Source organism: Hyaloscypha bicolor, assembly GCF_002865645.1.
Source record: "Hyaloscypha bicolor E unplaced genomic scaffold K444scaffold_124, whole genome shotgun sequence".
NCBI lineage: Eukaryota > Fungi > Ascomycota > Leotiomycetes > Helotiales > Hyaloscyphaceae > Hyaloscypha > Hyaloscypha bicolor.
In genome coordinates, this window is record NW_020194626.1 from 1,156,831 (window position 1) to 1,172,194 (window position 15,364).

Here is a 15,364-nt window from a genome sequence, read left to right on the forward strand (position 1 = left end):
ATTCTCTATCCTCATCACTTCACTCCATTGGCGCTCTTCTCATTCTTGTGAGCGATGATGTGCTGGCAAGAACCAGACAGCTCTATCAGCTTGCTTTGCGTCGTAGCCTTTCTTAATATATTGCCACTATCAGACATTGACAGAGCATTGCCTGACTGCAGACTCACTCATTGTCCTCGGAAGGTGAAAGAGAGATAATTCATTGTGATGAACAAGGCCGACTCATTTTCTGCAATAAAGCCACTGAACAATGCTGTTTCGCGAACAAAGAGTCTGTTTCTTAATAATTTCATAGACCTCCTGAGAAAATCCATCCCACTTGGCAGGGTTCACATATTCAATCATAACACTGCGAGCTTCCCAAACTCGGCCATGGCACCGCCATTGACCTTTGGCGTAGAACTCGAATTCGCACTCGCTTACTTGCCATACGACTCCATTCCTCTTCCAGATCCCGACGACGCCAAGAAAATCCTCCACTTCACACTTACAGACGAGGATTGGGCTCAGAATGAGTTTGATATACCCAGAGAGGAATTCCTCCCTATAGCGACCCAGTTCGCTGCGAGGAGATCAGTGCGGAACACAATCAAAGAAGCAGGTTTCCCTGTATCTGATGAAAAGTTAGTCCACCTTGAGGCTGACGTCTCAAAGTGGGAAGTCGTGAATGATGGGTCGGTACGCGCCCCCGAAGGCAGTCCATATGAGTGGACTGATATCGAGGTTCGTTCCCCGGCCTTTTATTTCACAAGTGGCTCACTCAAGGCTGTCGCAGATGTTTGTATTCTATTAAATAAGACCTATGGTTTACACATCAATGATTCTATGGGCCTGCATGTACAGTAAGAATTCCAAACCCTACCTTTGAGGCAATGTTAACAAAAGTTTGATGTTTAGTGTCGGAGATTCGAATAAAGGGTTTGATATGATCACTCTTTCTAACCTCATTGCTTTCTTGTGGGCTTTTGAACCGCAGCTGAATAGTCTGCACCCAAGTCATCGGCAAGATCAAGAATGGGGAGGCTCGATGCGAGAGTCATCTCTCTATGTGAGAACGTACCGGGCAAAATATGGCAGGCGGCCTAATCCCCTAACAGGAGCTATCCATTTCCTGAACTGCAAGAGCATAATGGAGCTTATTGCACAGGCTAGTAGTAATTGTGAACCAGGCGGGCATGTTCACAAGTTCTCCGCATACAATTTTCAAGGATTCTACAATCGAGAAAGGGGCCTCGCCAAACTCAAACCTACGATCGAGTTTAGACAACACCAAGGCACAATGAGCCCCAATGCTGTCGTCAATTGGATCGAAATTGTCGTCGGCATCGTGGACTACATCCGAAACATCGACTACGCTTCTCTCACCGACCTCCTGCAAATGGTCGAGCACGAATCCTGGGAGAAGCTCGGGGATGGCAAGGACATTGAGAGAGAAGCGAGACTTGGACCGATCCTGGCAGAGTCAAAGTTCACAATTATCGATCTCCTACTTGAGATGGGGCTCTATGGCCCAGCAAAATATTATCGAGATCGCTGGAGGAAACTCGCGAAGAAACCCCCATTCCCGATCTCTCCAAAACCCGATATCGAGTGGGAGTTCCATAGCACCGTCGACCCGGAATCAGACGAATACAAGCGCTTGCATCGCTTACAGGAGAACTGGGAAGCAGATCGCATTGCTTCTGAAGCTCAGCCTCCTGGAGGATGGAAGTTTGATCCGGATCATCCTTCATGGCCTCGTCATCACTATATAGAACCCCAATCAAATCATCCTTCAGATCATTCTGATGCAGGATCAAATTCAAATATGGGATGCTGTCGCGGCGCCAAGGGTGAAATCGAAAAGGGTGAAGCAGGAGACAATGTATTGGCCTGGATTCTTGATCAATATTCCGTCCCTCCGCCAGCTCACACCTCAGCACCCGCGCGTCAACTGAGCGCGGTCCTCGAAGAAACGGAAGAAGAACTGGACGCCGAGTACGCGAGGCTTGATTTTGGTAATACTTTCAGCGCATTCAGAGCACAAGATGGCCGTGGTATCGAAAACGAAGAGGCCAACTATCCCAGAACGTTTCGTACTCTAACGCTAAGCTCCGAAGAGGCGGAAGAAGACCTTGATGCAGAGGAAGTGGAGATTGATAGGCAGCTTGCTGCTTTCGAACCACAAGCTGGCGCAAGTGTCGGTCAGGAGGATAGGCTGTGGAGGGAGAGAGTCAGAGACGGGTTTGAGGGTGAGGTGATAGCTTATAACGGAGATGGGGAGATTCCGGAGGGAAGCATGAATCCGTTTGATGATACGCTGCCTAGGATTAGGGGGGGCTGGGCAGCTCCGTCTCCGGAAGTGTCGCCGAAGACTAAGCCGCTGGTTGAAGAGTATGATAGTGATGGGGAGATGCTGTTTCCATAGGTAGGCGTATTTGTTGGTAATGAATTATTTTAATGATTTCTATTTCTCTGTTATGAAGTTCTATCGGGTCTAAGCGAAGACTCATCTGGCAAGTGCTGTTTACCAATTTAGCAAGATCAAAGTCACAGTTCTGAATATGCACTCAAAAAACTGACACTTCACGCGAGATCAGGTTGTTAGTGATTAACCTCAGGTCTCACACGGCCAGTGGCACGTTGCTTATAATCGCGAAGTGTAGCCCAATACTGTGGACCTCACATGCAATAGGAACTTTCAACAAGCCACTGGCTATCTCACGTCGTCATCCCTGGCGAGCGCTCGCGCAGGTACCATGTCACGGCGGAATGCATGAAAAGAGGAAGCTGAGCGTTGAGCGAGTATTCTACATGAAATAGCAAGTCTTCAACAGTTCTTTCTCTAGAACAGCTGCTTTGTTCCCAATCATAATTCTACTGTTCCATGACAGGAGACCTTCCAACAAAGCCTCCTGACAATGAAATCCTCTCCTTGCTGACAAAACAGAGGATTGTATATTCTTAAGAATACAATGAACAAGGTGACCTGTTTCTAGGGGGGAAAGCTCATACCGAATTTAGTAACGCACAGCACATTTCCTAGTCGAGTATACACGTTTCCTTACTCAAAATTTATCCTTGTTTATTGCTTTATAAGACTGTTTTAGCTACCATGGAGGACGATTCGCCATTAGAACACTAGGAACCACCATTACAGAAGAAAAAATTGACATTTGGTGTAGAAATCGAGTTCGCACTTGCCACTGCTCCGGCAAATGGCATCGCCCCTGGGCCTCACCTTGGTGGTCACATATTTGGTATGCCAGACTGGCAGGCCGCCTGTGAACACATCCGTAATACGTTAGAAGGCGTTGGAGTCCCAGCCGAAATCGAAGTCAGATCCAGTTTCTACTGGAAACCTTTCAGTGATTGATCTTGGTCACTGAAAGAGGATTTGAACATCTGTGCGCCTGCGCGTTGCTACGAATGGGCGCAGGTGGAAATCTGCTCACCACCTTTCTACTTCACTCCTGGATCGTTGGAGCAAGTTCGTCTTGTTTTCGAGACGTTGTCGAAAACGTATCGGATCAGCTGCAATCGCTCATGTGGCCTTCATGTAAGTTAACCCCTCCAACTTTCTCCCTCTAGTAGGAAAGCTGACATAGTTTAGGTACACGTTGGTAATGCAAATAGGGGCTTTAGCTATCAAACTATTAGGAACCTTTCTGTTAAGTCTGTAACATTCTTACAATGGAGACCGGTTCTGAATGGTCGTAGTTAAAACTTCTACCATGGAGTTTGCAGACTCGAAGCCGACACAAAGAAGTGGCAATGTATCCAGCACGTGCTTGCTCCGCCAGAAGAAACAAGCAAGGTCTTTCTTTCATGAGAGAATTGAAACAATGCGCGCTCAGATAAGACTTTACTTTCATTGTTCTACACAAGAACCGAACAATGGCTCTTCTGCTTATCATGAGCTCTACTGCTCACAATTCAATTTCTTCACTCTCCCACAAAGTAGATCAATCGTCGCACATTTCAACTACAAGGATGTCTCCCTGGCAATACATTTATTCACCTCTGGATGACGGAAATGGAAAGCTGGATTGTAAGCCGGGAGAGTTCCCAAAGCTGTCCTTTGGTGTCGAGCTCGAGTTCTCTCTTGCAGCACTTCCATTCAATGTCAAAGATCGAGAGGCACCTGACGGTCGGGAAATGTATGGAATCATAGAAGAGGAGGGAGGACCAAACCAGCCTACAGTTCAACTCACATTGTCTCTTTTACTGAAAAAGAAAGGCGATCGTAACCATGCCACCCAGCGCCATATATCAAACACCCTCATAAAAAAAGGCATTCGCGCCATTGGAGAAATGGATCGTGTCCATGAGCTTGCGGATATGCCGCTCGATCGATGGATCGTCACTGAGGATACGACCATCAAACACCCGCCGCTTGAGGGACTCAGGACCGTTTACGAGTTCCAGGAGGTTGAGATGCAATCGCCTGCTTATTTGATGACAGAGGGGAGCCTTAGGGAAGTACAGAGAGTTTGTCACTTAATCACTTGCACTTACAGAACGTATAATGGGCCAAGTACTGGCTTGCATGTTCATGTGGGCAATAGCACGAGAGCTTTTACACTCGAAACAGTACAAAATGTTGTGGCGATTCTCTTTGCTTTTGAGCCTCAATTGGATACTTTACATCCTGAACATCGACGAAAAAATGGGTATTGCCTACCTTTGCGAAGTAACTCACGTTTAGCCCTTCGAATGTTGGAAGAAAAAATCGATTTGAGAGACATCCTCGATGAAATATACAAAACAACATCCATCAACCAACTTATCAAACTGATGAGCGCCTCTGATGGTTCAGGATACAAGATGGGGGTAAACTTAGAGAACCTTCTGGAGCCATACGTCGACGAAAGGTGCTCGTTTCACCGGCCGGATAATGATCTAAAGAAGACCATTGAGTTCAGGCAACACGAAGGTACCCTTGACCCAGAGGCAGTGTACAATTGGGCGAAGGTGTGTGTGAACCTTGTTGAGTTTGCTCAAGAAGTTCCGACACCAAAGCTGCAAGCATGGCTTCGATGGAACATCAACCAGAAAGTGGAGGAGTATCCGGCAGTCGCTGTGCTTTATGCCTTGAAAATTCCGCGGTGCGCTTTGTATTACGAAAAGAAACTTGCTGAGAGGAGCAAGGTGCCCAGTGGGCCATGAACTTTCATGCTCTTCGAAGATACTGGAAAGATACCCTTGAGCAATAAACTTGATTTGTAAAATATTTCTGAAGCTTCCGAAGCTCCATCTCTCAAAGTGTGAAAATGATAACAAACGGCACGAAGAAAAGTCTTGTGAAATCAACACTCCCTCTGGGGTTTCTGTGCACATAAGCAAAGCGGAAATATTCTTTATATGCTAAAATAAAGAAAATTGTAGCCAGCGATCTCCAGCAGGAGACGTTGCTTTTAGTCTAAACAGCAATTCCTTTCGTCACGTGCTCACTTCGAATTGTAGGACCAACCTGGATATACTCAAATAAGCATTTTCCCAGTACAACAAGCTTTGAGAAGGGGCTAGGTTTAGACAGGCATTGGCACTTATGCTTTACAAGCTCAAAGTGAGGACCGATAGGCCTGGACGAGTGGGTAACAGCCACATATGGAGACCCACATTATGTGTGGAGCGACGACAACCCACCTCAGTACACGACTCTGAGAGTGGAACGACTTCAAAATCTGCTCGCCGGGTTCTCTAAGGGAGTCCCTGAGGGTCCTAGAGTTTTGCTATTTTACTCCTTTGCAAGGCTGTTAGTTTTGTGGTGTAAATGTTTTGAAGTTAGTGTGTGGAGATTTCTATGATGATTCCTCTTGAAGTGCTTTAATAAAAATATGATAGGAAAAGATTGGCTGAGCGAAAGACAGTTTTCTGGATCCCAACGGACTTTTCTAGACCTCTAAACATAGCGTGCGATTATCTTAAATTTTTTGAACCTCGCTCGAGGGGCATTTGTTGACTATTTGCGTGACCGTTAAGCGAGACCGGAAACCGTATTCACGAAATAGCGATACGGAAGATTGTACACTAAGGATTGACCACCTTTTGCTCCCGCGGGTTGATTTTGCAAGTCGAAGTCGAGGTATTTGTTTTTTTTACCCCTGAGAACCCGCTTATGCTAAGCGAGAGTTGGGTGGGGCTTGGCAAAGCTTGATTTCAGCCCCGTACTGCCGCTATGACGTCTAAGCAAGGGTTATTGCAATTCACGCGATAGCTTGGACGTTGATATTGAATATGAAGACCTCAATTTGTCCTTCTCCTCCACCAATTTCTCGGATCTCTGTCCATCCAGATTTTGCAATTCATCCGCCCGAAAAGAACCAATAGCACGTTATGTCGAGCGACATCTTGCCCACTTTCCTCGGGGCTCTGCAAGCTTCCCTTGTCGCGTTGCTTACCACCCGTGCTTGGAAGTCGTGTAGAGTAGCCTTTATATCTTCCGTAGACCCTACTCCCTTGAGCGGTGTATCTCCTTTCGCACGGGAGCTAGTGGCAAAGATGAGAAAGTCATAGCCGAGCGTTGTAGTACTAGAGAAGCCAGAGATAGAGGCCTTCTTGGTTTCGTCATCGAGACTTTCGGCAGAGGCGAGGATGAATTCGAATTGGCTGGCCGGGATTTGCTCTGGGTTAGTCATCGTTTAAGGAAAGGCTATTGAAAGTTCAATATGCTAGAGATGGTAAAACCTGTGTAAGGAGAAGGGACATATAGGATACCTTTTGAACCCCTTAGTAATCGGGCGTAAAGCCGCTCATCGGAAAGCTGACCTGGGGGCCAAGCCTCTTACCGCCGCCATACTCTAATAAAAATGCGTGTTCGGGGATACAAGAGTGGCTTTAAAACTTCCTGAGTTTCCAGCCAGCTTGAGAATCCGATGAGCGGTGCTGATCCCGTATACGAGTCTTTGAGAATAGTAATGTCCTTCATGGTTTGAGATACAGGGTTTGGATCAAGGGTTTGTTGAAAGTAACTTGCTATGAGGAAGTGAAAGATGGTGCTGAGAGCTTGTTGGAGAAGCGGAAGCATTGTAGAGAAAGAGACGAGGCGTGGGAGCGAGAAGTATGGGAGGTATTTTATAGAGAAGGAGCATCCCGATTATATAGTGCAGAGATTGAGGAAACGGGAGCCCGCTGGGCGTACTGATTCAGGGCAATCTGCCAGGTTCCAATGCTATGATTGCTTGTAACAGGGATCCGAACCCAGTATCCTAGCGCTTTCTTCGCGCTTGCAAATCTTATTTGCTCGATAATACACCATTTTTCTCCTGAGTTATCAGCCAGACCACTTTCTAGTCTGCCATCTCGCGTATAAAACTGCAAAATTCTTACCATGCCCCTTGTGAAGGGGGGGCGCAGCGCCTCGAGGAGGTTGACCAAGGATGTTCGTATCGCAAATCGAGCTTGATTAGTGAACTGCCTATTAACCACAAGCAGTGCGATCAGTGCTGTACGACCCATCGCAGAAGGAGCTTGCTGCATTGCTGGCAAGAATAAGAAGAGAGATACGTGCCAAAACAGAGGAAAAAAGGGTGTTTGCGCTGTTGCAAATAGTGTTGGCTGTAACTATCCCTTTGTTTTCAAGACTCCTTGACTATACACATGCTAAATGATACCATAGGCAACAAGGCATTGACCTGCGTTTCAAGAACTAAAGAATGGGTGAAAGGAGCACGGCAACGGCTCATAAACGACGAGATCAAGGGTATCATTTGTAAAGCAAGAATAATGTTCATCTCAACATTACAACTTCTCCAATAAAAGCGAAGAACCCTTATTCCCGATCTCTATGACTTTGACAGCTTTTGACTTCTTCCCTTTGCCCTTGACAACGTCTTTTTCAGCCACGGCTGCTTCTCTCCTGGCTTTCTGTTCAGGCGTCTCTTCTTTAGCAGCTTTGTGCAACTTCTTCTTGTTCTCCTTCAGTATCCGTATTAAGTCATCTTTCTTTGAAAAATTGCTTGCTTCCGTAAGTGCCAAAATGACGAAAGAACTTGATCCCGTGGCCCAATCGATGATGTAGTCTTCGATATTTGGGTACAAGATGTCGGCGAAGTTGAGAGCAGGCTCCACTGGCACGACTGTTTTCGTCTTGATATCATAACGCCCTCCTGCAATGAGAGCCTTGAGCATCTTCCCGCCCCAAGGAGTCGCTGCAATATGGGACGGAGGTTGGGAATCTTCCGTTCCTTCCCCAGTGGCTGCAGGTTGAAGGTATTTAGGATCTCCGGCTGCAGTTTCAGCGACTGCTTTCAGTGACGCGGACTTGTCCCCCTGAGCCCCAAATAGTACCTCCGTCACGAATTGAGACCCAAAAGATGAAGCCACCAGATCCCCCGCTGCCGATTCAATGGCCTTGAGAAGAAATGGCGATAGTGCTTTCGCAAGCTCACTTCGTCGAATTTCAGGGTCCTTCTTACTTGTTGTTGACCGGATGATATCAATCTCTTCTAGGATTTCGATATCTGCAGCGAGACTGGCTGGAAAGAGGGCTTTTGATCTGCCTTGGAAGAGATACAGAAGTGTCGTCCGAGAATTGATATCATTCGCGGAGAAAACAATGTTCTCGACTTGTTTCTCAGCATCCTTGGTAATCAACTCAGGGAAGATTGACTTCGAGGTCAACACGGTATCATCAATAACCTCGTAGGCTGTGAGGATCACAATATGACCATTGGGATCGGCGGCCATTAATTGTAAGGTGTCTTTGTAGGTTTTGAGAATTTGCTTCCGATCCTTTGCTGTTCCGTATGCCAATGCAAGGCAGACCACTCGTGACCCTGATCTTGTGAAGGCCAAGTTTTTGAGTAGATCTCCCTCCTCGTCACCCTTGATAAGCTCCAAATAGTCCGTGATTTCTTCCGTACCTGGTTTGACGTTGAGGAAATATTGAAGCATTGCGTCATGCAAAAGCGTAAATCCAGTCATCTTCTTCTGGATAAGATGATTTATGATTTCTTGAAGCGAACGCATAATTGGAGCCCGCTTGCCAGGATTCGCAGCTAGAATATTAACGAGATCGCCAGATACCTTCTCGGTGCTGTCCTTTTCGAACAGTGCAAATTCAGCACCGTACCACTCTCGCAGTATGATTGCCTTTTGCTGTCGACTTGCAACACCCCGATAGATATCGTCCAAGATCCAGGAAGCCTCTGGGTGCTTTATGAGTCGACGAACGTTTCCGAAAAACTCCGGGACAATAATATCTCTGATTTTATCATCTCCTTGGACCAATAGCTTCCCAATCAAGAACTTCGCATATCTGCTCTCAGCGAGTTGGCGATATGTTCCTGAAAGCTCTCCCGCAATCAACAGCCTCTGCTCCCGGTTGGCATATTTGATTGCAGTCTGAACCACCCTGACACTGTCGTGCTTCAACACAAAATCTTTGATCCTCCCAGTAATGATTTCGAAGAGTTCGGTCACCAATTGTTTCCTCTCATCAGCTGGGACATGTGATTTTCGACGTAGGCGTTCCCAAATCTTCTTCGTCCTGACCAATTGGTCCGCCAAAGGTTTGGCAGCTTTTCTCTCTTGTGCCAATTGTTTCTGTTTAGCATGAGCTTCCTTCGAAGACTGGCCTGAGGTTTGTTAGTGTGATATCCTCGAAGTGAAGAGGAGATCTTACTGTTCGTTACAACAGCTTTGGCTCTCTCTGGGTGAAGGCCGTCCGTAGACGTTGGGAGCTCCTCAGAATCGTTCTCTTCTTCTTCTTGCTCTTCCGAGTCAACCGAGTCGACATCCTTCGAATCACCACTCTCGAAATTTAGAGAAACACCTCCATCGGAATCAGAATCTTCAGAATCCTCATCAACAGCTTCCTCAACCTTCCTTACTGGTACAGACTGCGTCTTCGTTTTCAACGCAGGTTTCATACCCGAATCAATTTTTGGCTTCTTGCTCTCTTTCACATGAACATTCTTGACCGGTGCGGACTTTCTCTTAATACCAGCCATTGCAGAATTCGTGGTTGTTGCAGTAGGCATTGTTGCTGGACATTGGAAAAGTTCACTGGATTTTTTTCTGTTATCGAGAAACTTTACAATCCCGCGCTAAACCAATTCTGGACACCCCACGTCTTTGGCTGTGAATTCGATCCTCAAAAGACAAGGCCTTATTATTTACGCACAATGGGAAGAGAAGAGCAGATTGAGGAGCGGGAGGTGCTCGACAGTATTTTTCCTGATGAGATCCAAGGTATGTTGTACCTCCATGGACTCAGGAGCTACTCCGAAGCTTGAAAAACAGAGACTTGGTGGGAAACCTTAACAGCGTAATTGCTCACAACTCAATAGCCATATCAGAGACTGAATATCGAATATCAGTTCTCTTAGACATCATAAATGACGATGACGACGAATCTGAGCCCCCAACCATTCTTCTTCAAGTCAAATACCCCGAAGCCTACCCCGAAGAACCACCCCTCCTGGACCTCCTCCCAATCCCCAATGCGCCAGTGCACTCCTTATTTAGCGTCGCCTCAGACAGAGAAAACCTCCTCGATGGCCTGAAAGACGCAGTCGAAGAGAATATGGGCATGGCTATGATCTACAGCTTGTATTCAACGCTAAAGGAAAACGCGGAACAACTTATTGCGGAACGACAGGCGGCTGTGCGGCATGAGCACGAGCAGAAGCTGCTAGCTGCTGAGAGGGAAGAGAATAAGAAGTTCCATGGAACGCCGGTTACGCCCGAGACTTTTAAGAGCTGGCGGGAAGGATTTAGGAAGGAAATGGAGGCACTGAGAATCAAGCAAGTGGAAGAGGATGAAGCAGCGGACAAGAAGAGGAACCGGGGGAAGGATATTGTAGTTCAGTTAACGGGAAAGCAGCTTTGGGAGAGAGGCTTAGCAGGCAAGGCTGAGGAGGACGACTTTGAGGGTGACGATGGGTTGGTGGAAGATGTAGAGGACCTGAAGGTTGAAGATTGATTTGGTCAGGAAAAGTTAAGATATCAGCGTGGGCATGCGGGAGTTGCATTGAAGGCGCTACGGTTTGAGGCAGAGGACCTCGGTGTATTTTTGTCCACGAGATGTTGTAGAAAGTTTTACAATACAAGTCGGGGCCGGTACACAAGGCGTGAATATTCAAACAACCGTCCCATTGACTTTTGAAGCTCGACACCAAGAACGCCAAAGAGAGTAGGACAATAGGTCATGACTCGGCCATATCCTCATCTTCGTCACTTGCCTCGTTGTCCTCGTCTTCCCATTCTTCTCCGTCCCCGTCTTGATCTCCATTTAACGATTCGCCTCCAAGCTCAGCATTCAGCTTTGCAAGAAGTTCTTTTGCGTGCTCCCCCAACCTCTCGTCCTCGTAACCTTGCTGCTTAAAGAGAAGCAGACTTTGGTTCAGCCATTGCCGACTCGATATCCACGAGACTCTCCAGCTCTCTCCGTCTCCATTCTCAGCTTTGACTTCTCCATTCTTTTGCTTCTCACCCATGATATATAGGCCCCAGCCACCTAGATACCAGACTTCCACACTAGTATCGTCTTCCCCTACCAACCGCTCTAAAACTTCAATGGCATCGACATCCATGTCAGCCTCCATAAGAAGCCTTGCCAAGCTGACTCTTGTTGGAAAATCCGGGACGACGGAACTTTCAGGAGGCAAGTCTCTCCATAAATCCAGACTCCTCTTTAATGCCGCCCGCGCATCCTCCATCTTCTCTTGCGATATCCTGACATTAGCCAACGTCTGCCAAGGCTCCGGAAATCCAGGCGCAACCATCGTAGCCTCTGTAACCAGTGCCTCACACTTCTGCTCCGCATCCTCCTCCCAACTCAAATCCGTCATGTAAACCTCGACCACAGCACACAACGCCCCCGTCAGCTTTCTCGTCTTCTCCTCCAACAGCGCCTGCCCCTCTTTGCCCAATTTCTTCTGGTCTAGTAATTGCTGAATCTGCATCCTCAAGCACACGGCACCCTTCTCAAACCAATCCACACTGTCCTGGCCTCCTTCTTCACTCAATTGCGCCAGCCATAGAAACTTTTCCGCGCCTCCACCAAAATCTTCCCTGATTGCACCATCTTCGTCAATGGCTGCAGCTTGAAGGAAATATTGTCTTGCTGCGTCAATTTCTCCCAGCTCAATATGGATTTCTCCAAGCAGATTAAGCGCTGGTAATGCTGCTTCGGATTGGGGATCTAGGAGAGATAGAGCACGCTTTGCAGGCTTAATAGCGCCAGCTATGTCGCCCTGTTGAAGAGATGCTGTGGCTTGTGCGAGGAGGATCGGGGGGGGTTCGGGCGGTGTGGAGGTCTTCGAGGGGCTTCCTACTACTCGGTGGAGGGCTGATTTCTCGCGCTTCTTGGTTTTCTTGTTGTTGGGTTTTGTTTTCGCCATTGCGATGCCGGAAAGGTGACTCAAAGTTGTGTTGTGGCGGGGATGAGAGATATGTTTAAGTTGTCGAGTTTTAATTCTGCCAGCATGATTTTTTTGTCCTTGATTGGCGATAACGACCCGCGTTTCGCCCCCACTTACCTCGTTATCGACGACCACTATTATCTCTCTGCAAGGGGGATGCTGAAGCAAGACGGCTCGATTCCAGATCCGTTTCAAAGAATTTGAGATTTAAGAACATGTTGGTAGCATTGCTTGTCTTCCCACTTGGATTCTGCTCTCTCTTTGAAGCTGCTCAAGTGTTGACCAAGTCATCAAGTACGGGTTCGTTACTACGGTATTATCGATCGTTTCTTCTTCAAGTGTATGATCTGGTCAATATTGACCTTCTTCCAGCGATTGTAAGGTAGGTCCACGCAGATGCAGATTCCAACGCCCCAGATCCCAAAGCAAAGTTCTTACAAAGAATCGAAATACTATCCTATCATCTCCCTCAATGGACCTCTTTCACCTCTTTACTTCCAGATGTACCTGGCCGCTGAATACTGCCGAGTTCTTCCCCGACCCCACTTTGGCCTCTCTTTCGTCCGCCAATATGAAATCGGGATGTAGTCGGTGATTGAGTATTCGGATCCGTATTCTCTCCAAACTTGGAAAAGAACCCCCTCTTCTTTGCTTGTTTATTTTGATCGTCATTGAGACCAACATCCTCGAATCCTTCCTCGGCAGTCGGCGGATGCCTCTCGAACCGTCGTTCATTCACGGCTGACCGAGGGAGACGGGGTATTCGGGCTGAATCGAGACTTTGTCTGCCATGATTCTCAACTTGGATAACTGGTGATCTTGCCGAGATATCCTAAAACTGTGTCAGACAAGTCGAATCTGACAAAGTTCCTGCATATAGCTTACAAAGGACCTCCTGTAAGAATCGAACGATTCGCGGGATATGGGAAATGGTTCTATGTCAGACTCGCTGTTTCCAGTGCTGATCGAAGTCCCAGACGGATGGGATCGCTTTGGCCAGAAGCCTTTCTTTTCCGGAGGTGAGGGCTTGTGCAAGATCAGCTAGTAGTTCCGATTGTGATTTGGAGCAACTCACTGGAAGATACACTCCACTATCATTGACGACTTTTATGTTCAATCAGCCTGCCTGCCAAGGTTTGGAGACCGGGCGCATACCGCTCATCTTGTACTCTACGGGCTCCTGGCTCTTTTTGCTGTTTATGCTCATCGCAGATGACTCCTTGGAGCCCGTTGTGTCCACCTTCTCAAACGCTGGTCGCGTGCCATTCTGCGACAGCGGCCGAACTCCCTCCTCATGTGGCTGCAGACCTGTCTGGACATCTACACGCTTCGCAAATGGATTTCGTATGGGCATTATTGTGAATCGTGTGGGGGTGATTGTCGAAGAAGAGGGGTCAATTGGCGTTTTAAAGTTGGAACGGTGAGAGGGAAGTGAAAAGGAGACTCAATAAAACACTCAAGCGCAGGTTCGATGTAAGTATCGACCCGTGACGTCTTCTGCAAGCTGCGCCTTGGTTGAAGCTGGGGATTAATGGGGTTATTCTCCAGCCAGCCCACCTTATTATTTCCCAGCCAATCCGGAATGCTGGATGGCTTGGTCCCCATCTAAAACGGCATGTCGGGAGATCACTTGACCAAGTACTTACCGCCGGCGTGCCAAAAGATTTTGGGACTTTTGAAAGCTCAGATCTTTGCTATTAGACCTCATGGAGGGACAGGTATCCTTCTCCGAGCTATTGCGGCCAGGACAGGTCAACGTAGAGAATTGGATTGCGTACGAGGTGCATGTATGATCGATCCTGTGATGCCACGATGCTTTGGGGGCCTGGTGATGATCAATCGCTTATGGCTGAGCCGAGGCCGAGTACCCTCCACTTGAGCGGCCATATCATCTACAACTGGAAGATGTGTGGCCATTGTTGGCAACAGATTTTCAATTACGCCCCCAAAGGCTGTGTGTCCAAGCAGATCTCAAAGATCTACAATGCAGACACGGTGCAGATTCAACAGCTGAGGTGCGCAAAACAGAATGGGGTTTCCAGCTGGACGTTCTCGCGAGGGAGGCGAAATGTCATAAACGCCGCTGCGGTACTGGCTGGCATGCTGCACTGTCAGATAATTGCTTTTCGGTTCCTGATTGTGGAAATCTTCTTCTGGCCCAGGGATAACGCAGCGTTCCTCGATGTCTCTGCGTGGGAATACTGTAGATCCAATGGGTACGCATTTAAGTGGCACTGTATTGTTAAGCTCTCTTTCACGAACCGAGGAGCAGAGCTGGATTATTGAGTGAGCTGAAGGCTCTTGAAAGATTTCCGGTTGCAACTCGACGCGAGGTGGCGAACTTGTCAGATAAAATACGAGTTTCCAGGCGGCTAGGAGTCCTCGACACAGTGAGATGCTTTCGAGCCTGAACCTTTGAAGGTCGGTGACTCGGTGAGGACACCCGGAATGTAGGCATTGGTGCTCATTGCTCAAGCTTCTTTGTTCTGGCACGCAGTCCATTTTTCTCGATCCTGATACGGTCTCTGAAGGGCAGGGAGCGCCCACGCGGGGAATCGTTGCGGGATCGCGTAGTTGATTTTTCGGGTTGCGGATGGCGTTCTGTTGGCTGGCACTGACGCTGAAAATAGCTCATGCTTGATACTGTACAGGGCTTTTGTTCTGTTCGGGAAAGGGGGCCGCCCAGCCAGCCTAACAACGCATCAACCCGCAGGCCGCTTTCAAAGGTTCTCTTCTCGTTCTCCCTGCACGTTGCGGCCAACCATATCTCTGTCGCTCAAGCCCAGATTGAGCTAATGATTCCCAGTGCATGGAAATCACCCAAAGCGTCCGTTTCTGGGTCGAACATGCATGTTTGAAAACGCCTTCCACCCACCCTGTTGGATCTTATGATTGACGCATGGATTCAAACAAGGATAGGATGGTCACGGTCAGTGACCAGACCAAGCCGTTGACTGTTGGCTCCGTGGCCTGTTATATAGGGAGAAACGCGACCCCTCTCCTGTCGTAGCCTT

At 47.8% G+C, this 15,364-nt stretch overlaps 9 protein-coding genes across 9 annotated transcripts; 4 read left to right on the forward strand and 5 right to left on the reverse strand.

Moving 5' to 3' along the window:
- The first annotated feature begins 1,023 nt into the window (after positions 1-1,023).
- Positions 1,024-2,640, forward strand: K444DRAFT_85577 (uncharacterized protein). The gene is made up of 3 exons (XM_024888759.1): positions 1,024-1,048; positions 1,098-2,407; positions 2,580-2,640. The coding sequence occupies exon 2, from the start codon at positions 1,130-1,132 to the stop codon at positions 2,405-2,407; it is 1,278 nt and encodes a 425-aa protein (XP_024732867.1). The 5' UTR covers positions 1,024-1,048; positions 1,098-1,129; the 3' UTR covers positions 2,580-2,640.
- Positions 2,641-3,876: 1,236 nt separating this feature from the next.
- On the forward strand, positions 3,877-5,148 carry K444DRAFT_695345 (uncharacterized protein; the record flags this gene model as incomplete). The annotated part of the gene is made up of 1 exon (XM_024887879.1): positions 3,877-5,148. One exon carries the CDS (start codon positions 3,877-3,879, stop codon positions 5,146-5,148), a length of 1,272 nt encoding a protein of 423 aa, XP_024732868.1.
- A 1,119-nt stretch (positions 5,149-6,267) lies between these two features.
- K444DRAFT_617052 (uncharacterized protein) lies at positions 6,268-6,659 on the reverse strand. Its single transcript, XM_024881039.1, has one exon. It carries the CDS (start codon positions 6,618-6,620, stop codon positions 6,288-6,290), a length of 333 nt encoding a protein of 110 aa, XP_024732869.1. The 5' UTR covers positions 6,621-6,659; the 3' UTR covers positions 6,268-6,287.
- Positions 6,660-6,835: 176 nt separating this feature from the next.
- Positions 6,836-7,592, reverse strand: K444DRAFT_85632 (uncharacterized protein). The gene has a single exon (XM_024888760.1). The coding sequence runs from the start codon at positions 7,459-7,461 to the stop codon at positions 7,057-7,059; it is 405 nt and encodes a 134-aa protein (XP_024732870.1). The 5' UTR covers positions 7,462-7,592; the 3' UTR covers positions 6,836-7,056.
- A 130-nt stretch (positions 7,593-7,722) lies between these two features.
- Positions 7,723-9,965, reverse strand: K444DRAFT_645597 (ARM repeat-containing protein; the record flags this gene model as incomplete). Its single annotated transcript, XM_024885102.1, has 2 exons — positions 7,723-9,560; positions 9,608-9,965. 2 exons carry the CDS (start codon positions 9,963-9,965, stop codon positions 7,723-7,725), a joined length of 2,196 nt encoding a protein of 731 aa, XP_024732871.1.
- Positions 9,966-10,109: 144 nt separating this feature from the next.
- On the forward strand, positions 10,110-10,909 carry K444DRAFT_633481 (RWD-domain-containing protein; the record flags this gene model as incomplete). The annotated part of the gene is made up of 2 exons (XM_024883615.1): positions 10,110-10,176; positions 10,275-10,909. The coding sequence occupies 2 exons, from the start codon at positions 10,110-10,112 to the stop codon at positions 10,907-10,909; spliced, it is 702 nt and encodes a 233-aa protein (XP_024732872.1).
- A 223-nt stretch (positions 10,910-11,132) lies between these two features.
- Positions 11,133-12,329, reverse strand: K444DRAFT_536817 (putative UPF0661 TPR repeat-containing protein C16D10.01c; the record flags this gene model as incomplete). Its single annotated transcript, XM_024875409.1, has 1 exon — positions 11,133-12,329. One exon carries the CDS (start codon positions 12,327-12,329, stop codon positions 11,133-11,135), a length of 1,197 nt encoding a protein of 398 aa, XP_024732873.1.
- Positions 12,330-12,515: 186 nt separating this feature from the next.
- On the reverse strand, positions 12,516-13,961 carry K444DRAFT_617056 (uncharacterized protein). Its single transcript, XM_024881040.1, has 4 exons — positions 13,506-13,961; positions 13,426-13,454; positions 13,236-13,376; positions 12,516-13,182 (listed from the first exon to the last, which is right to left on the reverse strand). Exons 1-4 carry the CDS (start codon positions 13,702-13,704, stop codon positions 12,820-12,822), a joined length of 732 nt encoding a protein of 243 aa, XP_024732874.1. The 5' UTR covers positions 13,705-13,961; the 3' UTR covers positions 12,516-12,819.
- Positions 13,962-14,162: 201 nt separating this feature from the next.
- K444DRAFT_633484 (uncharacterized protein) lies at positions 14,163-15,208 on the forward strand (the record flags this gene model as incomplete). The annotated part of the gene is made up of 3 exons (XM_024883616.1): positions 14,163-14,566; positions 14,719-14,740; positions 15,002-15,208. The coding sequence occupies 3 exons, from the start codon at positions 14,163-14,165 to the stop codon at positions 15,206-15,208; spliced, it is 633 nt and encodes a 210-aa protein (XP_024732875.1).
- Positions 15,209-15,364: the final 156 nt, after the last annotated feature.

Coding starts and splice junctions, on each gene's coding strand:
- K444DRAFT_85577 (XM_024888759.1), top strand. CDS start 1,130: ATGGAGCTTATTGCACAGGCTAGTAGTAATTGTGAACCAGGCGGGCAT.
- K444DRAFT_617052 (XM_024881039.1), bottom strand. CDS start 6,620: ATGACTAACCCAGAGCAAATCCCGGCCAGCCAATTCGAATTCATCCTC.
- K444DRAFT_85632 (XM_024888760.1), bottom strand. CDS start 7,461: ATGCAGCAAGCTCCTTCTGCGATGGGTCGTACAGCACTGATCGCACTG.
- K444DRAFT_617056 (XM_024881040.1), bottom strand. CDS start 13,704: ATGCCCATACGAAATCCATTTGCGAAGCGTGTAGATGTCCAGACAGGT. Junction 13,455..13,505: donor CGTAGAGTACAAGATGAGCG/GTATGCGCCCGG, acceptor TGAACATAAAAG/TCGTCAATGATAGTGGAGTG. Junction 13,183..13,235: donor ATTCTTACAGGAGGTCCTTT/GTAAGCTATATG, acceptor ACACAGTTTTAG/GATATCTCGGCAAGATCACC.